The sequence below is a fragment of the Vigna unguiculata genome, chromosome 7 (genome assembly GCF_037176805.1).
Source record: "Vigna unguiculata cultivar grain cowpea cultivar isolate G323 ecotype 2 chromosome 7, ASM3717680v1, whole genome shotgun sequence".
In the NCBI taxonomy this organism is placed as follows: Eukaryota; Viridiplantae; Streptophyta; class Magnoliopsida; order Fabales; family Fabaceae; genus Vigna; species Vigna unguiculata.
Window position 1 is genome coordinate 47,718,176 of NC_140798.1, and position 24,818 is coordinate 47,742,993.

The 24,818-nt window shown below is 27.9% G+C and overlaps 3 protein-coding genes across 4 annotated transcripts; 1 reads left to right on the forward strand and 2 right to left on the reverse strand.

Annotated features, from left to right (window-relative positions):
* Nucleotides 1-478: 478 nt before the first annotated feature.
* On the forward strand, nt 479-1,082 carry LOC114190600 (histone H2B.11-like). Its single transcript, XM_028079551.2, has one exon. It carries the CDS (start codon nt 566-568, stop codon nt 971-973), a length of 408 nt encoding a protein of 135 aa, XP_027935352.1. The 5' UTR covers nt 479-565; the 3' UTR covers nt 974-1,082.
* Nucleotides 1,083-13,642: 12,560 nt separating this feature from the next.
* On the reverse strand, nt 13,643-17,637 carry LOC114191007 (LisH/CRA/RING-U-box domains-containing protein). 2 transcript variants are annotated; one of them, XM_028080125.2, is made up of 7 exons: nt 17,272-17,637; nt 16,750-16,956; nt 16,543-16,665; nt 15,956-16,141; nt 14,865-14,998; nt 14,190-14,376; nt 13,643-14,098 (listed from the first exon to the last, which is right to left on the reverse strand). In XM_028080125.2, the coding sequence occupies exons 1-7, from the start codon at nt 17,575-17,577 to the stop codon at nt 13,997-13,999; spliced, it is 1,245 nt and encodes a 414-aa protein (XP_027935926.1). In that variant the 5' UTR covers nt 17,578-17,637; the 3' UTR covers nt 13,643-13,996. The 2 variants fall into 2 exon arrangements, with proteins under 2 accessions (XP_027935926.1, XP_027935927.1); XM_028080126.2 differs by having other exon boundaries at nt 16,762-16,956; nt 17,272-17,636.
* Nucleotides 17,638-18,930: 1,293 nt separating this feature from the next.
* On the reverse strand, nt 18,931-22,878 carry CLPS3 (CLP-similar protein 3). Its single transcript, XM_028080124.2, has 10 exons — nt 22,518-22,878; nt 22,361-22,429; nt 22,125-22,220; nt 21,512-21,753; nt 21,243-21,381; nt 21,063-21,119; nt 20,697-20,831; nt 19,915-20,150; nt 19,343-19,387; nt 18,931-19,261 (listed from the first exon to the last, which is right to left on the reverse strand). Exons 1-10 carry the CDS (start codon nt 22,725-22,727, stop codon nt 19,174-19,176), a joined length of 1,317 nt encoding a protein of 438 aa, XP_027935925.2. The 5' UTR covers nt 22,728-22,878; the 3' UTR covers nt 18,931-19,173.
* Between the last annotated feature and the right edge of the window lie 1,940 nt (nt 22,879-24,818).

A 24,818-nucleotide genomic window follows, 5' to 3' on the forward strand; every position in this document is an offset into this window, starting at 1 on the left:
GAAAAACTTGAGAACCAAACTAAAATTTCATGATAAATAGAGGGACAAAAAGAGTAATTTAACCTTAATAAAACTTAAATTATATGTTTTTTAATAATTATTTTTAGAATTCAATGTTTTTGGTAATTACCTTTTTAACTTTAAATAATCACTTATAATAAAATAATTATAAAATTCATTAATTTGTTATATATATATATATATACTCAATCAAAAAATATTTTGCCGTGTATACCTTATAAACAGTAGTTTGATTTTATTTAGTTTTTAAATTTTATTTTCAAAGATGCAAACGCCCCAAAAATACCCCGCCAAATAAGTCACATTATTCTAAAATTAAAAAAAATGAAAACACTAACTTGAAATACGGAAATCTCCCTCCAAAACCAAAATTCATCCTGCCACGTCATGGATCCGTGTGACACAAGCCCAACCAATCAGCTTCCAGGAACCATTGTTATATAAACCACTCAACACCTTTTCTGTTACATACATCACATCACTGAACCTTTGTATTCTCCTCATTTTCTCTCAAAACCTCTCAAACCTTCTTCTTTATCAATCCATGGCCAAGGGTGAGAAGAAACCTGCTGAGAAAAAACCCGCAGAGAAGACTCTGGAGAAAGCGAAGGCGGAGAAGAAGATCCCTAAGGATGCTACCTCCGGTGACAAGAAGAAGAAGAGAAAAGCGAAGAATGTGGAGACCTACAAAATCTATATCTTCAAGGTTCTGAAGCAGGTTCACCCTGACATTGGAATCTCCAGCAAGGCAATGGGGATCATGAACAGCTTCATCAATGATATATTTGAGAAGCTCGCTCAAGAATCATCAAGGCTCGCTCGGTACAACAAGAAGCCTACTATCACATCGCGGGAGATCCAGACCGCTGTTCGTCTTGTTCTTCCCGGTGAACTCGCTAAGCACGCCGTCTCTGAAGGCACCAAGGCTGTCACCAAATTTACCAGTTCTTAAGCTGTTTCACCGGGGTTAGGGTTTTTTTGATGTATATTTTGAATCCTTGCTCTGTAATGATATTTTGTGTTTTCTGAGAAGTTTAAGTTAAATATATTGCAGTTTTTCAGATCTGGTCTTCTTTGATTATTGGAATTCATACCGAGCATGTTTTTATCCCAGTGCTTGTGTTTTGGTGTTGTTTAAGCATTCGTGTAAGGTTGAAGATTTAAAATTTTATATTTTATGATTTATAATTTATAATTTAATAATTTATTAGTATAAAATTTTATAATTTTAACGTTATATCGTTACATTGTTATATTAGAAATAAAATTGTACAAAAAGTTTCATAATTGTACTATTTATTTAGTGTACCAATTAAAATATTTTGACAAAAAATATTATTTTTTTCAAAATATTTCAATTTTTATTTTTATAGATGGGATATTTTTTATTTCAAAATTTGAATATTATAGTCATAACTCGAATTGTTCATGGATGTATTTCTAGAAATAATCTTTCTTTCTTCTACTATTAGTAATTAATGTCCTTTTGATTTTATATTCAATTTATGTATTTTTTTTCTCAATTAAATTAAAAAAGACAAAGGCTAAATTTCGGAGTTTAAGTAAAAAAATAAATGATAAGATATAATCTAGATTTATCTAGAAGCTCTGTAACTTGTAATGAAGTTTATATTTGATAGAAAAGTTATTCATATAGAATTGAGGGAAGAAATGTTATATTGTTGTATCGTCATATTGTTATATTGTCATATCATATATTGTGTTATCGTTATATCATGTTAACTTTATGTCATATGTCGTGTTAGTGTTATATCATATTGTAATCATATTGTTATATAGTCATATTATTATATTTTTATATCGTTATATCATAATATCTTTATATTATGAAATTGTTACAATTATTTTTCTTTACACAATAACATGTTTTTATTATTTTACAATTTTTTTTTCTGTTATCTAGATTAATAATTTTGTGAAACACTATTAATTTTTCAGTTATGGTCTAATTTGGGCTTTTGTATAACATGTTTTGGTCATTTTACAATTTTTTTCCAGTTATCTGAATTAATAATTTTATGAAACACCATTAATATTTCAGTTATGGCCTTATTTGGATTTTTATGTATAATGAGAATGACACCAAAATCCGTTAATCAGGGTCAAAGCTAAATTTAAATTTAAATAAATAACATGTAGACAAAATCAAATGAATCATAATGGTCCTTGACTGAATGAAACTCATCAAGAGAGCCACCACAAACACCTATATATTGATAGAAGCAAAATCGTAAATGATAGAGCACAGAAAATGTCGATCTCCATCGCAATTCGAGTTTTCTTTCTGGTTTTTTTTGCAGTGTGTTTGAATTTGCAGAGTTGGATCTCTGCATATTCTGATTTAAACGGTTCTATAGATATGAACGTTCTAGGCATTTCCATTGGAAACGACTTGCCTCCAGGTTCACCGAAACTTTTTTTTTTTGCTGATTTTGAGAAGAATGAAGTGGAAATTCGACCTGGGAATGGAAATCGTTACATAAAATTGTTGAACATGGAGAAGAACCACAGTGGTGGATTCAGATGGAAGCAATGTGCAACGTTCAGTGTGATACCAGGTATCGAAAAAGGACATGAACGCATTTATTGGTCAGTTAGAGAAGATGGTTTGTATCATAGATGGGACTATACAAGTTGGGAAAAAAGGGAACAATGGGGTTCTTGTTAACAATTCTTTCGATTTGTTAATTATCTGTATTGCTTAACCCAAATTTTAATTATGATCGATCTAAATTCTCTGTCTTTAATTTTTATTCTGCATAACTAAAGAATTATGTTGTGATATTTTTTAAATATCAGAATGTTGTGATATTGTATAACTAAAGAATTATTTTTTTTAATTTTTTTTAATTTTCATAATTATTTATAATAAAAAACTACTACATAATAAAAAAATTATATAATTTTTTTTATAATTATTTTCAATAAAAAATATTTATTTTTAATAGATTTTTACTATAATGGAAAAAAAAATACTTGCCCGTAATTATGTTCTTACTAGTTTTTACGTACTAACAATAATATCAAGAGTTAGTTTACTTTTGTGATTGTAAATGTTTAAAATAATATGCATTAACCAAGGCAATTTTTACGTATAAGAAAATAAAGAATTTTTCCAAGTCGTTCAAGAAGATTTATAATACGATATCAAATCAAAACAAAAGAAACATTGTATATCATTACTGAAAAATATACGAAGTAATAGTCGTATTTGCAAGCCTATATAATAACCAAAAATTCAAAGGGATGCGTTACTTAAAAAAAACCTATCAAGAAAGCATATAAGAAAAATAAAATGCTTTCCTTAATTATATGTATAGAACATTTTTAATATGTAACTCTAGATTTCAATAAAGTGATACACTTTATTTATTTTTGTTTTTTGTTTTTTTTTTAAATTTTATAAAATAGTTGTTTATTTTTTATTATGAGACTTTAATTTTATTTACATATTTTTTAGTTTAATTTTAGTAAATATAATTTTTAAAATAAAAAAAAATATGTATAAATGATCAAATTAATATCTACTTAAAATTATAGGAAATATAAACATCATTATATTGATATATATATATATATATATATATATATATATATATATATATATATATTATTTTACATTTAAAAATAAATTACGATATTATGTATATAAAGAGATCAGTGTTGTATTTATAAGGACCAAATAACATAATAGAATTCAATAAGTAATATTACATATATATTAATTGAGTAGCCCAAATATATATAATTTTATTATTTATATAAGTATTTAATCACAAAAACGAGAGAAATATATATGTGTGCGTAATTTTCTAAAAATAGCAGTAAAAACATTATATCTAGCCGTTATTTTTTAAAAGAAAAGTTAATTAATTATTTATTTTAATATGATAGCTTTTATGTACCATCTAAAAGTTATAATATATAGACAATTAAAAATATTTAAATCAAAATGAATTGGAAACTTAATTAAGTTTATTAAATCGAACATTAAATTAATTTTACATGTATTCAAACAAGTATTAAATGCTTTTTATTTCTTTCCTCTATATGACGTTTTTTTAAGGAAATTACTCTACTTTAATTAGAAACATTATATATGTTTTTTCATATAAATAATTATTTTTGCTTAAAAAGAACGGTCAAAGTCAACTAAACAGAAGTAAAAAAAAAATCAATAAGATAATCATTTCAATAAATGAAACGTTGTGAATCTAAACAAATTCCATGTAGAGAGAATCAAATGAATGAAAAGTGTTGGAGGGAATGAAACTCATCTATAGAGTCGTTACAACTATATATAGACAGAAGCAAAATTGTAAATGACAGAGTACAAAAAATGTCGATCTCAAACTCAATTTGTGTTTTGTTTATGGTTTTGTTCGCAGTGTGTTTGAATTTACAGAGTTTGGTCTCTGCAAATTCTGACTCAAAGGGTTCGATTGATATAAACGTTATAGGCATTTCCATTGAGAACGACTTGTCTCCAGGTTCAGCAAAATTGTTCTTTTATGCTGATTTTTGAGGATCAAGATGTGGAAATTCGCCCTGGAAATGGGAATGCTTACGTAAATTTGTTGGGCATGGGAACCACTATGGTGGATTCAAATGGGATCGATGTTGAAAATAGTCTAAGTGTGAGTCAAAAAGTTCCACATTGGATAGAAAAGATAAAGTTAAACACTATATAACAATAAAGACCCAAAACAACATTGCCTTAAGATTTTGGTGTAAAAGTGGTGTCTAAGGTCTTATATGTGTAAGACTAATGTCATATAATCATATAGAACCACAATCTCTCAATGACCATAACTATGTCATGACCATGACCATAGCCTATATGAAATATATATAACCTATCAATCGTCAGTGTGCAAATTTCGATTTGATACTGGGTAACGAAAAAGGACATCAACGTATTTTTTGGTCTGTTAGAACAGATGGTGTATATCATAGTTGGGACTCTAAAGCTTGGGATAAAAGGGGGAATTGGGTTCCTTGTTAACATTTCTCTCATTTATTGATCAATAAATCATACCAAAGCAAATAGCTGTTAATTTTCTCCATTGCTTAATCCAAATTTTAATTATCATCATAATCTAAGTTCTTCGTCTTCAATTTTAATTCTCCCTCACTAAATAATTATCTTGTGCATTTTTCGAAGATTGAGTGTTTTAATCTTATTGATTATTGCTTGCATTAAAAGAACGCGATGACAAAAATTATTTCTATGTAATAATTATATTAATTTCTTTAATACAAATTTAAACGAAAAAAATGTGACCTAAGTAGAATGATTCACTAAAAGATAATGATATTTTGATAATTTTTTCTTACAATTTTAGATAGTATCTTTTAATTAGTTTTGGAATATAGAAAAATAAAAAAATTAAAAAATAGAAAATCACTTAAAAAATATCAACTGTAAAAAAAATTATCAAAATTTAATAGTTAAAAAAATTACTTTTCTTCACTAAAATATTAGTTGGCGCTTACGAAATAATATTATATTGTAAAATATGTCTTGTGTTAGACTCTAACAATGACAAAAATATTGGATTCATCCTAATATATTATATAACTACAAAATTTGATTATAAATTTTAATGATATAATCATTTTATTTTATTAGGTATCATTAATAATTTATGTTAATGTTATATATAAATATTAATTTTTTAATTTTATTATTATCTCTATTTGTATTAATTAATTTCAGTAAAAAAAAATTATAATTAATTATTTGGTTTTCCTTAAGTTAAGTTTATTTTTTATTTAAATGTTATATTTATGATTCTATATAATTAAACAAATAATTATACTTATTCAAATAGATTATTCATTTAAATATAATAAAAATAATATTTATTTTAGATACATAAAAAAAATACAAATGAATGAATGCACAAGTTACATCATATCACCGTCAGAGTTTAAAACATTACTTTTAATAAAAAAGTATAATACGTTAAATGTTACTTTTAATAAAAAAATATTTGTAAAATATTTATACATATAATAAATTTGACTTCAATTTAGAGAGAGGCATAATATTGTTCTATTTAAAAAAAAGTTGGAACTAAATTGTATAAAAAAAATATATGTAAAAATTAAATTAAATCAAAGAGACATATATAAAAATTGGATCGTAATCAAGACAATAACATGTGATACAGACATGTAACAGACATTGTCCTGCCATGTAAGATAAACCGGGTCATCACGTTTCATACCAATGACTTGATATGTGACAACAAAAACTTTTACACAATTTTTTTTAAACAAATTAATTTTTTTTTAAAAACTACATATTAACAAATGACATGTTGTTAACATCGTTGATAATTTTTGTTTAAAAGAAACTAATTTTTGTTTAAAAGAAACTAATTGAATCGCTTCTCCCTAAGTTAGAACACAATTGAAACATTTTTAAAAATTGAGACCAAATTAACACACTCCTACCAAAATAGGATCATCTAAATAATTAATATTTCAATAAATTACATGTAGACAAGACCAAATAATCAAAAGTTTTTGAACGAATGAAACTCATCTACAATATATATAATCAAAATCGTAGATGACAGAACACATAAAATGTGGATCTCAATCTCAATTCGTGTTTCCTTTCTGGTTTTGTTTGCAGTGTGTTTGAATTTGCAGAGTTGGATCTCTGCATATTCTGACTCAAACAGTTATGTAGATATAAACATTATAAGGCTTTCCATTGAGAACGACTTGCCTCCAGCCTCACCAGAACTGTTACTTTTTGCTGATTTTGAGAGAAAACCAGTGGAAATTCGTCCTGGAAATAGGAATGCTTACCTAAAATTTCTGAACATGGAGAACCATAGTGCTGTATTCAAATGGAAGCAATGTGCAACGTTCAGTGTGAAACCTGCTACCGAAGAAGGACATCAAAGCATTTATTGGTCTGTTAGAGCAGATGGTTTGTATCATAGTTGGGACAATTCCAATTGGGATAAAAGGGAACAATGGGGTTCTTGTTAACAATTCTCTCAATTTATCAATCAATAAATCATTCCAAATCAAATACTTGTTAATTATGCCTATTGCTTAATCCAAATTTTACTTATGATCAATCTAAGTTCTTCGTCTTTAACTTTAATTCTGCGAGATTAAAGAATTATGTTCTCATCTTTTTAAATATCAGAATGTGATGGTATATTGTGATATGACGAACTAATTTTAGGTTAATAAGGTAAAATTTCATGTTTATACTAATTTATTGGATTAAAAGTGTTTCATAAATTGGTTGATAAAAGTAAAATAACAAGTTTTTCGATCTTGTTATTGATTAATGCTTGCGTTAAAAGGACGTGATGACAAATACTGTCTATATCTATCTATTCTATCTATAAATAATTTATTTTTAATCATTTTTCTACAAATCTCTTTTGTTTTAAATTATTATTTAATTTTTTTTTTACCTATCTTATTTTTTTATTTTTGTTTAATCTATATCTATTCTATAACAATAAAGGGGATTCCTCTTTTTGTATCCATATTTCATAATACCCGTTTTACCCTTAATTATTTTAAAAATTAATTATTTTATAAATAATTTACTTTTAATCATTTTTCTACAAATCTCTTTTGTTTTAAATTATTATTTAAAAGTTTTTTACATATCTTATTAGTGATCTTAAATTTCTTGAAAATTATATATCTATTATTGATCTTAAATTTCTTGAAAATTATATATCTATTATTGATCTTAAATTTCTTGAAAATTAAAAAATGCAAATACAAAGGCACGACAGCGCCTGTGTGTTTGCTAGTATTATATAAAGTTAATTCATTTTTTTAGTATTTACATTTTTTTTTTAATTTTAGTTTTTGTTAATCACCTTTTTAAATTTAAATAATTACTTATAATAAAAAATTATTTTCTACTTTTATTTTTTTAATAATTATTTATTGAATTTGAATAATTATTTATAATAAAAAACTACTTACGTAATAAAAAATTATAAATTATTTAGTTTTATAATTATTTTCAATAAATTTTATTTTATTTTTAATAAATTTTTACTATAATGAAAAGAAAAAAAACATACGTGCGCGTAATTATGTTTTTACTAGTTTTTACGTAATAACAATAATATAAAGAGTCAGTTTATCTTGTGATTGTAAATGTTTAAAATAATATGCATTAACCAAGGCAATTTTTACGTATAAGAAAATAAAGAATTTTTCCTAGTCGTTCAAGAAGATTTGTAATACCATATCAAATCAAAATCAAAGAAACATTTTATATCATTACTGAAAAATATACGAAGTAATAGTCGTATTTGCAAAGCCTATATAATAACAAAAAATTCAAAGGGATGCGTTACTTAAAAAAATCTTATCAAGAAAGTATATAAGAAAAATAAAATGTTTTCCTTAATTATATGTATAGAACATTTTTAATATGTAACTCTAGATTTCAATAAAGTGATACACTTTTTTTGTTTTTTAACTTTCTTTTATAATATAGTTGTTTATTTTTTATTATGAGACTTTAATTTTATTTACATATTTTTTAGTTTAATTTTAGTAAATATAATTTTTAAAATAAAAAAAAATGTATAAATGATGAAATTAATATCTACTTAAAATTATAGGAAACATAAACATCATTATTTATACTAGCGTAACACAGGCGCGATAGCGCCTATCGCGCCTGTGTGCATGTATTTTTTAAATATGCATGATATTATATTAGTAGGTGATAATATTATAATGTTATTAAGTTAATATATATGTATATATATTAAAATTATATTTATTAAAAATAAAGTGAAATATATCATAACAAATAAAAGAATAATCATTGATAAATAAAGAACAAGAGAAGAAGAGGCATCTGATTTCATAAAAAGTTTGTAAAAGTAGGTCAATTTTTAAAAGTTTAATAAATTATTATATTTAAAGGGTAAAATTGGTATTTTAAAAAGTGGACACAAAAAATAGAATCTCCTTTATATATTACTAGCGTAAACACAGGCGCTATCGCGTCTGTATGTACGCATTTTTTGAATTATATTAATAATTGATGATATTGTAATGTTATTAAGTTAATGAACAAAATAAAAGTATATTTATAAAAATTAAAGTGAAATATATGGAGAAAATATGAGAAAAATAAATATTGATGGATAGTAGGAGAAAAAAGAAGAAGGAGATAAGTAAATAGTTTTATAAAAACTTGTAAAAGTAACCGTTAATTTTTAAAAATTTAATAAATAATTAAATTGTAAAGGGTAAAGTTGGAATTATGAAATGTGGACACAAAAGAGGGAATCCCCTTTATATATAGTTATAGATTATTATTATATATATATATATATTAATTATTATTTTACATTTAAAAATAAATTACGAATATATTATGTATATAAAAAGATCAATGTTGTATTTACAAGGACCAAATAACACAATAGAATTCAATAAGTAATATTACATATATATTAATTGAGTAGCCCAAATATATATATTTTATTATTTATATAAGCAATTAATCACAAAAACGAGAGAAATATATATATATATATATATATATATATATATATATATATATATATATAATTCTCTAAAAATAGCAGTAAAAACATTATATATAACCGTTATTTTTTAAAAGAAGAGTTAATTAATTATTTATTTTAATATGATAGCTTCTATGTACCATCTAAAAGTTATAATATATAGACAATTAAAAATATTTAAATCAAAATGAATGGAAACTTAATTAAGTTTATTAAATAAAACATTAAATTAATTTCACATGTACATTCAAACAAGTATTAAATGCTTTTTATTTCTGTCCTCTAGATGACGTTTTTTTTAAGAAAATTACTCTACTTTAATTAGAAACATTATATATTTTTTTTATATAAATAATTATTTTTACTTAAAAAGAATGGTCAAAGTCAACTAAACAGAACTAAAAAGAAATCAATAAAATAATCATTTTAATAAATGAAACGTGAATTCAAACAAATTCCATGTAGAGAGAATCAAATGAATGAAAAATGTTGGAGTGAATGAAACTCATATATAGAGTCATTACAACTATATATAGACACAAGCAAAATCGTAAATGACAGAACACAAAAAATGTCGATCTCAAACTCAATTCGTGGTTTGTTTATGGTTTTGTTCGCAGTGTGTTTGAATTTGCAGAGTTTGGTCTCTGCAAATGCTGACTCGAACAGTTGTTATAGGCATTTCCATTGAGAACGACTTACCTCCAGACTCACTACAACATATTCTTTTTACTAATTTTGAGAAGAATCCAGTAGAAATTTGTCCTCGAAATGGGAATGTTTACGTAAAATTGTTGGACATGGAGAACCATATTGGTGGATTCAAATGGAAGGAGTGTACAAAATTCGATGTGATACCAGATATCGAAAAAGGACATTAACGCATTTATTGGTCAGTTAGACGAGATGGTTTGTATTAGAGTTGGGATAATTCCAAATGGAAAAGAAGGAAACAATGAGGTGATCGTTAACAATTCTCTCAATTTATCAATCGATAAATCATACCAAATCAAATAGCTGTTAATTATCTCTATTATTTAATAATCTAAATTTTAATTATGATCGATCCATGTTCCTCATCTTTAATTTTAATTCTCCATTACTAATGAATTATGTTGTGAAAAATTTTAAAATAGTCAAATGTGGTGGTATATTGGATCTCGTAAAATATATAATAAGGTAATGTGTTTCTGACTTACAAATTTCAGGTTTTAAACTAATTTATTTGATTAAAAAAGTGTTCGATGAGTTAGTTGATAATGGTAAAATAACAAAGTTTGAGTTTTTTTAATCTTATTGATTCATGCTTGCATTAAAAGGACGTGATGACAAATATTATTTCTTCATAATAACACTTATATGTAGGGATGGCAACGGGACGGGGCGGGGACGAGTTTCGCTATCCCATACCCATCTCCGCATAAAAAATTCATCCCCATCCCCATACCCAAACCCAACGGGTATCAAACTTTTTTCCCATCCCCATCCCCACCGGGTAACGGGTATAATCTCGTACCCATACCCGTATCCGTGTTCTAACTACTTCAATATTAATTTTTATAAAAGAAAAAAATTACGGTAAAGAAAACATAATATTATGAAATATTCAATATTAGGAGGATTTTCTTCGATGCCAAATACCTTAAAATAAATTATAATTATTTACATTTTATATTAGAATATCAAATAAAATTTCATGTGAACCAAAACATTTATTAAATTTGCAAACTACAACATTGATGAACTTAGTTGATAAAATTAAAAAATATTTCAAAAAAATATAAAAGGAAAACAAATATTCAAATTAAAATATATTTTAAATGTTTGTTTACTTCAATTTTTTAAATTCTAATGAATCTCTTTTTTATACACTAATACAAGTTATAGTATATCACTTGATCAAAATGACACAAAGAATAAATAATAAACATAATAATAAAAGGAAAACAAATATTCAAATTAAAATATATTTTAAATGTTTGTTTACTTCAATTTTTTAAATTATAATGAATCTCTTTTTTATACACTAATAAAAGTTATAATACATCACTTGATCAAAATGACACAAAGAACAAATAATAAACATAATAATAAAATTTTGACATAGATTTTGTATCTTTTGAACTTCAATATATGTTGGATAGTGACAAAAAAATATTCATATCAATTACATTAAATTTTTATATTGTAGTAAATGAAAGTTATTTATACAATTAAAGTGAAAAAAAATTACAGTATGATTAATAGTGAGTTATAAAATAACAAATAATTAGATAGAATATATCGAAATATTATTCTACATAATGAAAATAAACAATAAATAAAAATATTAAAAAACTAACAAATGTGTGTTTTAGAAATAATTTGAGAGACTATCGAAAGAAATCGCACAAAGAAAATCAAATGTATAATTAAGGTATGATAAAATGAAAAATACCTTAGAGAACTAATTATTAAATTATGTTTGAAGTGGTTAAAATTAAATAGAAATATCATTAGTGACCAAAACATTTGTCATTAAATTACAAATAAATTAGTAATTAAATTGGTCACTAAATCAAGTACCGATTCGATCATTGAATCGGTCACTAATTTAGTCATTGATTCAGACAATAAATTAACTACTACCACCAATGACGAAAAATAGTGACTGATATGGGTTACTGACTAAATCAGTCACCATTTCATGTTTTTCTTGTAGTGAATTATCATATACTATTCCTAAATATCATTATATATATATATATATATAATTCCTAAATATCATTATATATATATATATATATATATATATATAATCTTAACCATTTCAAACAGAATTTAAAGTGAAAAAATTACATTATGATTAATAATGAGTTATAAAATAAAAAATAATTAGATAGAATATATCGCAATATTATTCTACATGATGAAAATAAAAACAATAAATAAAAATATTAAAAAACTAACAAATGTGTGTTTTAGAAATAATTTGAGAGACTATCGAAAAAAATCAAATCAAATGTATAACTAAGGTATGATAAGACGAAAAATATCTTAGAGAATTAAGAAAACTTTTCAAATATCAACATATATACTTAATGGTTGAAAAATAACGAAAATTATTTTAATGAAACAAAAGAGTTCTTCAAATTAAATAAAAATTAATAATAATAATAAGTAAATAATTTTTTTTATATTACCTTAAATTGAGAATATAAACATAATTTTTTTTATATTACCTTAAATTGAGAATATAAACATTCTCATGTGAAAGGAAAATTTATAATAAATATAAATATTAAAAAATAATATAAATATTCAAATGTGAGGCATAATTTTTTTTTAATTAACATACATCATTTTAACATAATTACATAAAGATTATGATAAGATAAAAAATATATTGGAGATGATAATGAGTTTCATGACAAATGAAATAATTAAAAGAAAAAAAAAGAAAAAAAATATATATATATATATATATTAATTGTGAATATTTTAATAATTTAAACGATAATGGAAATATGACGGGGACGGGTATTATGGCGGGTATATGTACATCCCCATACCCATCCCATACCCAACTGAAAAAGTCGGGGATTTCTCATACCCATACCCAGTCAATGCGGAAATTCCCCGTCAAAACGGGGACGGATTCGGACAATACCCACGGAGACGGGTTTATTTGCCATCTCTACTTATATGAAGAGTTTGTTTACACGTGATTGTAAATGTTTATAGTGTGCATTAACCAAGGCGTTATTTTTACGTATGAGAAAATACAGAATTTTGGGTGTAGGTAATGTAATGTTGCTCTCATCTTCTAATTATAATTTAGTGAACTACTTATTTTACAATTACCATTTTAAAAACTAATTAATAATTTGTATCAAAAGATAATTTATTCAATGGTTTAAAAAATTAGACTTCACTCATTCTTTCAAAACCAATCTATAAAATAAAAGTTATACTCATTATAATTTAAGCCATACAATTTTAGCCACAGAACAGACACCAGCGCACACACGTAACTTTAAAATCTCTAAAAAGAAATACACACATTAAGCTATTCCATGACTCATCTTCATTCCACCTTCTTCTTTTTTCCTTCTCTATGAAATTCCTTCTCGTGGTATGTTCAGAACAAACCACAGAGGCACTGACAGAAGTTCATTACTATGAAAAATACAAATCAATGTATGCACAAGGTTACGTCATATCCCAGTTACAGTTTGAAACATCTAACATATGTACAAGTTTGTTTGAGTAAACACAGGAACACAAGCAAAAGAATGGACATAATAACGGAAGCCCATCAGAGTAATTTGCCAAAACATTACAATCAAACAGCCATGGTAGCTTGAAGCCAAGGCAAGATTGACATTTTCAACTATGAATCATACCTTTTTAAGTATACAGATTTATGAAATATATGCCTTGACCAGATCTGTATCGCTGCAAACTAAACCCGTCCTTGGGCAGATGATTCTACCATTATTCTTCTTCGCCATCTCTTCAAGAGCCTGCAAAGAACACCAAATAAATAACAAAATTAGCCTCATAAAATATGCTTATCCATGGAATATCTAGAAGAGTGTCTAGAATAACAGGAACCTTAGTGCTATAAACATATCCATTGGGCAAGACTTGCGGTGGGTTCTCCGTGTCCATTAACTCCTTAGTTATATAGCAAACAAGCTTAGAGTGATGCTGCTTTGAGTACGGCAATGGCAGGGCTAATGTGCGGAAAGCTTCCTGTGATAGAGGGTCCTCTTTTGTGCAATCATCCTCGTAACAATATCTTTATCAAGTCAAGGGACATATCTCAAAGCTTTAGCAATGCATACACTAACAATAACCAATCAAATTTACAAGAGGCTTTGGTATTAAAAGTATGAGCCTTGATATCATTCACAACAAGGTCATTATCATGAATTGATCCATAAGGGCTCAAGACAGATTATCAGTGTCTGTCAAGTATGAAATTTCATACAAAGAATGCTTTTCAACTTTAATATATATAGAGGGTTTTAAAATAACTGCATGAAAAGGGAACCGAACCACTCCAATCAAAAGGAATTTCCTTTAGTAGGCAAACCATTTAATACCATTAATTCCCTCAAAAGGATAAGGAAAGTCCAAGTGTTTTTAAGAATTTTTGGGAAGGATGGCGGGGTTGTTTCAGTTATATGTATGCAAATATGGCTATCCACACACAGCATAGAAGCATCTAGCATTAAAAGAAGTGTTTCCAGATGATAACCAATAGTTCAAGTTGTCAATGGATACGGTGTCTTGAGAGCGGAAAGCCCGGCTTGCAGATAGATATTGAGCAAGGGTTCTAACGTCATGCCATATAACTTGCAGAACTCCTGTTTGAATTGGTCCACTAGAAAATCCCATTGCTTATCTTCAAATAAAACCTGTAAAAGAACATGTAAGAGAAAATTTAAAACATTTTAGTGCTGAAATGTCAGCTCCTCAAGACAATAATGCAATATGAAGCAAAATTTCTGGCAAAGAATTACATAGACTTTGTGTGAAATACTAGAGGCATGAAAATCTTCGTCAACAAGTGATCAGTGGAACATAATAACCCGTGCAAATAATATTTGTTGTTTTTAACCTAATCAATAGAGATTTTTTTTTCTTGGCCGTGAATTACATATGACATGCGCTAGGTAAAAGTCAATCGATTATTGCAACTAGAGAATATAGCACAACTTACAGGATTAAGACACAGTTCGATTTGTTGACTACAATTATTAACAACTAGAAACATTTACAGTTTATTAGCATATTGGCTGCCATTCCTTTCTTTTCTTTCGAGTAAAGTATATATAATTAACTTGAAGGACTACATGCTCTTGTACAACGAAGTGAATGTTTTTAACAGCAAGAAAATGAAACAACTCTATCTTGTACTGTGTTTTTGACATTTACATAGTTATCAGGTCCCAAACCACATCATGGATCAGCCGTTCAACTTTTCAATCATGAATTGGGAATCACAATGTATGGTAAAAACTTAAACATACAAGTACAAGCCTAAATTACTCAGAAGTCACTAATTCGTTCTTAAATGTCACATGCTAGAGAAAATCATGAACTTATTAGCGCCCTTTCTATTCCAGTCACATAACAATTGAAGACTTTCTTCCCCTTTGAATCCTCGGATGAAAAGTGGGTAGGGAGGAAATGCAAAACAAATGTGGGGTGATACTAAAGGGTATCAAATTGTAATTCTAATTACAAGTTCTAGAATTCTAACAACAGAGAACATAAATACAATCCTAACACCATTGCATTGAAAAGATAATAAAATTAAAGACACTAGTATCGCTAATGCACAAAATCACTTAAAGACAAGGTATACTCACCTTGTATGTGGCACATTCGGTGTCCTTTTTAAAAGCTAGTGTTGCAAGGACTCGCTGCAATTCTTTCATGTGGGTGGCTCCCCATGGCGCAAGATATTTCCTAGCATACGCGATAGCCCTCAAATTGTTCTCAGCTCTTACTAATTCTATGAACTCTTGAAGTCTCAACTGGAACTCCAATTTGCTCTGTCATCATTAAACCACTCGAAATTAGCAATGGTAAATATGATCTGATGCCTTGAAAATTGAATTTGCGTATTGATTATTAACAAGTGTCATCCAATGAGAAACTCTATTGGTACTGGAGGGCATTTGAGAAAGTCTGGATTTGCATTAGTTTATAATTTTATTTTTATTTTTATTTTCAAACTTTAAGCAGACTAAAGACATTTTTATACTTGACCATTACGGTGGTTATCCTTCTCTTAAATATGAATATATTTTGTTGTTGCAGTATGTCTGAGATGAATTCCTATTCCAAATGCTTTGAAAGAAATGCCGATTAATATGAACCTAAAAGCCTAAGCTATGACTCAGCCTATGGCATGGTGCACCAACTGTTAAAAAGATCAAACAGCAATATGAACCTTAGACTTCTTCAGCCTTGATTTATTATCAGCACACCATGCTAGGGCAGGTGCAACATCCTTATTTTGCAAAGCATCAATAACCTTTTTTGCTTCTTGGAATACATCAATATCAACAAGATCCTGAGACACCAACATAAGTGATATTATTGTTAGAATCAATACCAAAAGAAAATGTACATTTCAAACAATCACACATTCGACCACCTTGTTCATCACCTGCAAGTTGCTGCTTTCTGCAAGTTTCACTGCAGTGTCATAGTATGACATCCTCAACATATAATCAACAAGAATCCGCTTCAAGCGAGTGTTATTCCATTCTGGCAAGTTTTCCGCATCGGCAGATTCTAAATGATCGAGACGCGCTCGACACTTTTGAGCTTGTAAATGCTCTGCCCGACTTCCCTCCTCCAACTTTAACATATTTTCACAAAAGTCCAAATCATGATCATCATAAAACTCAAGAAAGGCGAACACAAATTCCCAATTAAGCAACAGTTATACTTAATAACACACGTAACCAATCATCGGAACAACAAGAACCAAAAACCATGCTACAGATCATGACTACACATAGTAATCACTAACCACATTACACAGAGTATTATTAAGCACTCCGAATATAAAATTAACTATGCCAATCGAGAATAAAACGTCTTTCTTTTTTTTTTATTTTGCATCACGCGATGAATTGAAATTCAAATCAAGAAAATTAGGTCAGCAGTTTACCTTTCTCTTGAGCCCTTGCAAGCGGGAGACAAGGGAGTTAAGATGGTTGACGGCGTCATCTGGGGAGAGGTCAGCGGCTTCGTTGACGCCGGAGATGACGGCGGACATCTCCTTCTCAACGGCGCGGTGGTTGGCACGGAGGGATTTTTTGTAGTGCTCGAAAGGGACCCTAAGGAACTGGTGCTCCAGCTTCAGAGACTCCGTCAGTTGGGGAAGGTTCGACGGCGGAGGCGGCGCCGGGTTGGGGGTGGCGGCGATCGGAGTTCCGGTGGCGTTGTTGCCGTTGGGAAGGGAATCCATTTCCATCGGGAACAATGGAGAAGAAAATAGAATCTCAGATTGCTAAGTGGATTGGATAAACTATGCTTCTACTTCAAAAAAAATATTTTATATTTGTCTTAATTATACCCTTGTTTAATTTCATTAAATTTCCATATGGATAACTATACGATTAAATTTTTTAACACGATCTTAATACCTCAATCTTTTCAATTTCTTTTTGTTATTTAGTTATCTCTTTAATTATGATTATGAAATATTTTAATTGAAAATTTTACAATTTATATGAATTTTATTCGATTTTAGTTTAAATAAAATTGTTTCTTATAAAAAAAAAAAAGGTCATACTTGATATCACTAAAAAATTGTGTATCGCATTGTTTTCTTTCTAACATTGAATATCATCGTCACTTATGATTGAATTCAAGACTTTGTTGTCTTTATTGAAAAATTACATTAATAAATAAACTATAAAAACTAAATAAACTATGGAGCACTTAAAAACTTCTAAATTTGTAAAAGTTGCATTGGTTAAAATCTCCACGACTGATCAAATCTATTGTAAAGTTCAACAAAATTGAATTTTCTTATATTAATGAAATTAGATGTAGCCACAGAATTAGTGTGTCTATCACAACTTAAACTAGGGTATAACTTATATTTAACGTTTATCTAGAATTTCTAATGAATAGGAATAAAGAAAAATATATTTTAATCCATTTTTGTTAACTCACTTTTAACCCATAATTCTCATTACTCTTAAATTATCTATTTTAGTTTTTTGTAATGATGTGATAATCTAAGAATGATGAAAATGGTGGGTTAAAAATTGATAAAAAAAAATGAGTTAAAGTATCATTATCCTAAAAATAAATTGCACATTTTATCTCTTCAATTTTAATCTCTCTACTTCTTGTGATTTTAACTTTTAGAAGTCTTATTTTTGTGTACGTTTGTTTTTATATTTTATACTTTAACTAACTAAACTATTTATCGATGATACCTTAAATGAATATACTAAAATTAGAGATCAATTATATTAACAACAAAACATGTAAAACTGAATATCTAACAAAAATAATGTATTTTCTAAAATCTAAGGACTGAATAGAGAAATTAAAAAACAAATTGTAATATAAAAACATGTGAGTATCAGTTGGTAAGTAACAACATTGAACAACTAATTCCCAATACCCTTTTAATAAAAGACGAATATGTTTTTTCAAGAGATTTTGCTTTTATTGTTGACTTCAAATTGAAAATTTCCCTCACATATATACACAATAATGGTCGACAACGGCTATTAAAAAACAAAGAGCAGAAAAAAATAGTTAAAACACTGCTAATATTTTAGTTATCCCTTCGCAACATAAACTAATCTAAACAGAAAATAGATATTCTCATGTTAAAATTAAACATAACAAAATTGTCTATCCCGACATGGAAAAAAGTTTAAAGTTGACATTGATACAAAAAACATGAGGAACTTCCCACTACGCAAAACAACACCTCACAAGAGGATCTAAGCTAAATTTAGTATTTACATTTGATCACGACACAAAACTGGCGAACCAGCACAACAAATTTGGTGAGACATTTTCCGGTAAAATGCTGTTCATTAGTTCATGTTTCAAGCCATGTCAAGGATCCCATTATCAAATACTTGCTTGGAAGCTCTCCAGAAGACGGAGCAAGGTATGTTATCTTCTTTCTGTAAGTAAAAAAACAACAATGCAAGCATTAGTCAGAGACTGTAAAAATAAAATGAATCATTAAATGGAACGATACAAACCTCTGAATATCAATGTCTGTCACAAAAATGAACCCGGCAACATTGCTGCACCAGAAAAGACATGAGATGGTAAGAAGATGTATACTTGTAGGAAGCAAGGAATTGAGAAGAGGGGTATAATATTCAGAGGCTTAAAACTAATTTCCCATTTCAAAAAAAAAAATAGAGAACAGAGGTTTAGGTATTCATAAAATTGGAGCTTTGAATGTTTACGAGGAATATCTCAAGACAGGCCACTTTATGCATAGAAGTGTCAGAAAATTAAATAGATAAATAAAGTTTTAAGAATAACCATTTCCATAAAAGCAAATCAAATCATATCGGATGGATAATTTCAAGTAGACTTCAAATTAACAGCATAAAGAGTCACCAGTTTCCATTTGCCCCACACTGCTTATCAGATATTCGATACACAAATCTCTCTAGTGTCACTATATTTGTAGAAGGGACACTACTCCTCACACATACAAGCAACCACATCACTTTAGAACAAAATAAAAATGCATGGATCAAACTTACTGGGTTCAAACAATTTAAAACTTAAAAATGATTAAAATCAGAACCGCAGTTACCTGGAAATGATCTCATCAGGTTCCTTGGCAAATGAGACAGCAAGGACAAGATGGAGCAAATCACGGTTTATGTTTACAGGTACAACTCTTGTTGGATCTGCAGCAGGTTCTGCTCCAATTGGCAAGGCTGAGCGTGGGGCCTGTGGCCCACCACCAACTCGATAAACAAACAAATCACTAAAATTTGCAATATTAGAATGTGGAGAAAGATCATTTGAAAGGCCATAGAAGTATTCCTGTGTCAAAATCAAATGGCAGTAATTTCAATTAGACCAAAAATAGTTGAACAGGAAATTGTGTTAAACAGTGTCCAGAGGGAGGAAAGAAAAGAAAACCCTCATCCTACTACACTTCCCAAGGCTAATAAACGACTTGTTCGTATTTGTAAAAGTGATCTACTGTCAATGTAGTTTTTAGATTGCACGAGAATAGACTTTCTAAACACCAACTAAGGGTACATAAATATTGAGGAAGCAGCAAATTTCAAGATAAAAAAAAAAAAAACAATTACCAACCGTTTCACTATTTATGTTGAAAATGGAAACATTCACTAAAATTAACAATTTTTCCGTTTAGATTTTTCAAATCTTCCAGAATACAAAACCATTGCTTGTAACATACTCCTATATTAACAAATAAACTCATAAGAACAAGTTCCCAGAGATAACAGACTTTCATAGTTTAAATATAAATCCTCAAAAATGAAAAAAAAAAAGGAAGGAAAATATCAATTTGAGGTTAACACATGTGGAAGATATTCAAAAGAAGACACGTAGGTTTACCCTTATCCTATAACTTCTGGCCTTCTGCCTGACTTTTGCATTCCTAGATACAACTCCACCTGACCTTTGAAGTTTCACAACATCTACTTTCGGCTCACTCTTAAGCACATCTTTGAGCATGCTGCACAATTTTTCCTATAAGAAGTTCAAAAGAAAGACTGACACACTGAGCTTCTACAGAATGCAAGAATTACTATCATGTACAAGGAAAGTATGAAATTTTAAAAATATGATACTGGGGATCATTGGAACTGTCTTTCAATACATAACTAATACAGAATATGAATGATGCAAATGTTAAATAGTACATAATATATATATATATATATATATATATATATATATATATATATGCATGGCACACACCTGACCTAAAACCAAGACAACATTGGCCTTGAATGTACGAATTGCATGCAAGAGCAACTGCAACAGACACACACAAGAGAGTGAGTGAAGAAAGAGCAGTATAATCAAAATTAGCAGTAAGTTACATGTCTGAATAGAGATTAGTTTACAGTCATAAGTTAAAGTTCAAAGACCAATTACATCATAGCCTACTCCTTCTATCCATCCCATAGTATTTATCACCATGCCTGAAGCTCGAGATTCGGTATTTCCAGTAAATTGTCTCTCGATCATCCCTGAAAGCTCCTTGACGAGCACTTTATACAATTCTACATTGTTGCTGGAAAAACAAATACATTTAGATTGGATTTCCATTTCCTTAATGAGCTATCAACAATCTAAAAATCTCAAATCAATGAAAGTTCTTATATAATTTTGCCAATGTATAATAGAGGTTACATCAGTTATACCTTGGAGTTGCATGCCCGTAAAAGTATACAAGAGGCATTTCAAGTGGAATGCCTTCCACGGGATCAATGGGCATTTCAATTGGAGTGGCAGCAATGCATCCAGGAATTGTTATAGAGCCTTGGCCAATATCCAAGTCAACAAAGGTAGGCTTCCAACCTTGTTTAGCCGCCCAACTAAGAAGCATCCTGGACAAGGTACTCTTTCCAGAATCAGTAGGTCCTACAACAATGACCCTGGGACCCTGAAAAACAAAATTCACATACAACAAGCTTTACAACTTACACATGAAAGAATAGCATCCCAATCTATAAAATCACAAGCTTTCAAGTCTCTCAGCGCAATTTACTTCGAATAAAGCATTGTTTTTCACACAAAAGTAACAACAAACACTTATCATATCAAATCCAAGCTTCTAAGATATGTCCATGGCCACAATTCTGGTCCCAACATCAACGTTTTAAGAGACTCAACCACCACAATGAAACCACAACCGTGTCAATAGGAGTTGTCAGCAATTTCCCACAATATCAAGGGAAGAGACAAAACCACAACCCCAATTTAAAATTTTATGTCAACTATCCAGACAATCAAGCAAAAAGCACGAGAAAATACCTGAGAAGCATCAGAATCATCAGGTGGTGAAGCTTTGGCACGACTTCTTCTTCCATCCAGTATGGCATGCACATTTACATAGCTTACCATGGGAGTCTGCACTCAAAAATTCGTATTATACTAATCACTGATATCTCAAATAGTGTTATATTTATGTTCTTTTTGTTTCTTTCTTTTCTTCGCTTTACCAACAAGTTAGAAATAAAACATTCAATAAGGCTGCTACAATGGCTTACCTCATCGGCAGTATAATCAGTTTCAGTAGCTCCGTCCATTTCAATGGTCGCACCAAACCAAGTAAACACCTGACACAAAGTAACATTACCCTTGTCAAAAAAGAGAGAGAGAGAGAGATGTGAACACAACAAAAAACATGATTAATAGAGAAGTTACAGCGAACTTGAGCCGGGGAGGGAAATTGAGCCAGATTTCGGGAGGAAGCTCGGTGCCGAAAATTTCAGCAGTTCCGTTAAGGAGTCGAAGGCGAAGTGGTGCGTCGTTACCCACTTCTATTCTGAGTTCGCTTTCTCTCTCCAATTTCACTTGCTTAATGGTGGATGCAGAGCCCGAACCACCCACAGGACCTGCACCACCGTAAGCCATTTTCTTTTCGTCTCTGAAACTCCAATTTCACCTTTTCTGCTTCGAATCGAATTGGTATGTCGTTAGGGTTTGCACATGGAACAGAAAGGGGAAGGGAAAGGGCAAGAAATAAGAGAAACAGAGAGTATACAAGTTACTAGGAAGAAGATGAAGAGTCTGATCAATTTAGTTGTTTAAATTTTAATTATTAAATTATTACTCTTATTATTACAAATGAAAAAAGTGTTTTTTTTTATGATATTAAAAGGTAATCAAAATATTAATATTATAATTATAAAAGAAAAAATAATTACTTTAATTTAAAAAATAATAAATTAAAAATTAATATAAAATTAATAAAATAGTTATTTTGATTTAAAAAAGTAGTTATTTGGAGAATAAAGGTTAAAAATAAATAAATATAAGAAATGGATACAAATGAATATAATAGTATAGACTATTATTTATTGTTGTAGTATAAAATTTATAATCATATAATAAACTATAAAGTATTTTACCTATATTATATAAATATATTGTATAAAATATATCACGTCTTACAAACATTTATAATATATAAAATAATTTATACATATAGTACATGTAATATAATGGATTCTAAGGATTACGGATTTTTGTTAAGTTGGGTTGGCAAAATTTAATTTTTTAAATGTTATTTAAATTGAATTTATTCATTAAACTTGTGTATTAAACATATTCAATTTTGTTTAATTAATTGTCTTATATAATTGTTTATTATTTTTTAATTATAAATATATAAAATAAATCAAAATATTAAAATATTAAAATATTATTAAACTAGTTAATTCAATAATTCATTTATGTTTCATAAAAGGAGTAAATTAGGTTCCGCATTGTCTTTTTTTCTAACTAAATTCGTATTAAATCAAGTGTGAGTTAGATTGATTTGACATAAATAAAATTATTATTAAAAAAAATTCTTCAATATTAATACATAATATATTTTATAATTTTAATGATACGTCATATAAATTAATTACTTAACATATAATATTATAAAATATCATATAGTCACTCTATTGTATTTTGTTTTATATTATAATGAAATTATAATTTTCATTTTTATAAGCCTAAATTTAACATTAATTTATAGCTATCCCATATATCTTCTTGTTATAAATATATTAAAAATATAATTATTTTAAATTGTTAAGTGACTATCTTTCTTTGCTAAGAAATATTAAAATATCAGTATACTTAATAATATGTTTAATTGTATAAGTACTTAATAGTTAGAAGAATAAACCAATTCATATAGTCATACTGATTTCATAAAATTGTAACAAACAAAATGGTTTCCTTTTAATCATCTGTCATAAATTCAAAAATACATTTATATAATCAGAAATTGAAATAGCATCAACCAAATTCAGTCTATTAAAAAAAGTTTATTTAATGCAACAGGACAAGAACAAAAAGATTAGGGATTGTGTGCATTAGTATGAAGGAGAGTGTAATCAGTAAAAGTGGTCAGCAAAATTTTGGTCAATTGGTCCATATTATGTTGCAAATTACCAAGAAGAAAATAAAAGGATTTGTTGGGTTGGGTCACGAATTCAAAGTAATCTCATACCAGCTTCTTCTGGCACTTAAAAAATTGACTGTTGCACCTATATAAACAATTTTTGTTTTTATTATTTAGTTTAATTATTCTATTAATCTTTGTTTCGATTAAAAAAATATAAAGTGGATGATTCAATGTTTTTTAGTATTAATTAACGTAAAATCATTAAGTTTGTCCTTTGAATTTTGTTTAATGGAAAGTATGTAGTTTGTTTATATTATTGTTTATATATTTGTTATATTTAATTTAGGAAAAATATTATATTTCAATTGTTTAAGATGGACGTAACAATTGTGGTTTTGGTTTTGAAAAAACTTTTGGGTGTGATATTTTTTATACACGTTACAAAGTCTTTATTTTTGCTCTATATTAATTAATTATGAAAATGTAAAATTTTCCTTTAAATTTTCTCATCTTTTCTTGAAGGTGTTTTAAATTTTAGCACAACTAAAAGATGTTTCATTTCAATTCAGTTTAGTTTGGTTCAGTTCGGTTCGGTTAGGTTC

Coding starts and splice junctions, on each gene's coding strand:
- LOC114190600 (XM_028079551.2), top strand. CDS start 566: ATGGCCAAGGGTGAGAAGAAACCTGCTGAGAAAAAACCCGCAGAGAAG.
- CLPS3 (XM_028080124.2), bottom strand. CDS start 22,727: ATGGCTTACGGTGGTGCAGGTCCTGTGGGTGGTTCGGGCTCTGCATCC. Junction 21,382..21,511: donor TACGGGCATGCAACTCCAAG/GTATAACTGATG, acceptor TTGTTTTTCCAG/CAACAATGTAGAATTGTATA. Junction 20,151..20,696: donor CCAGAAGTTATAGGATAAGG/GTAAACCTACGT, acceptor ATTTTGACACAG/GAATACTTCTATGGCCTTTC.
- LOC114191007 (XM_028080125.2), bottom strand. CDS start 17,577: ATGGAAATGGATTCCCTTCCCAACGGCAACAACGCCACCGGAACTCCG. Junction 16,957..17,271: donor TGCAAGGGCTCAAGAGAAAG/GTAAACTGCTGA, acceptor AATATGTTAAAG/TTGGAGGAGGGAAGTCGGGC. Junction 14,377..14,864: donor CTTTCCGCTCTCAAGACACC/GTATCCATTGAC, acceptor GACTTGATAAAG/ATATTGTTACGAGGATGATT.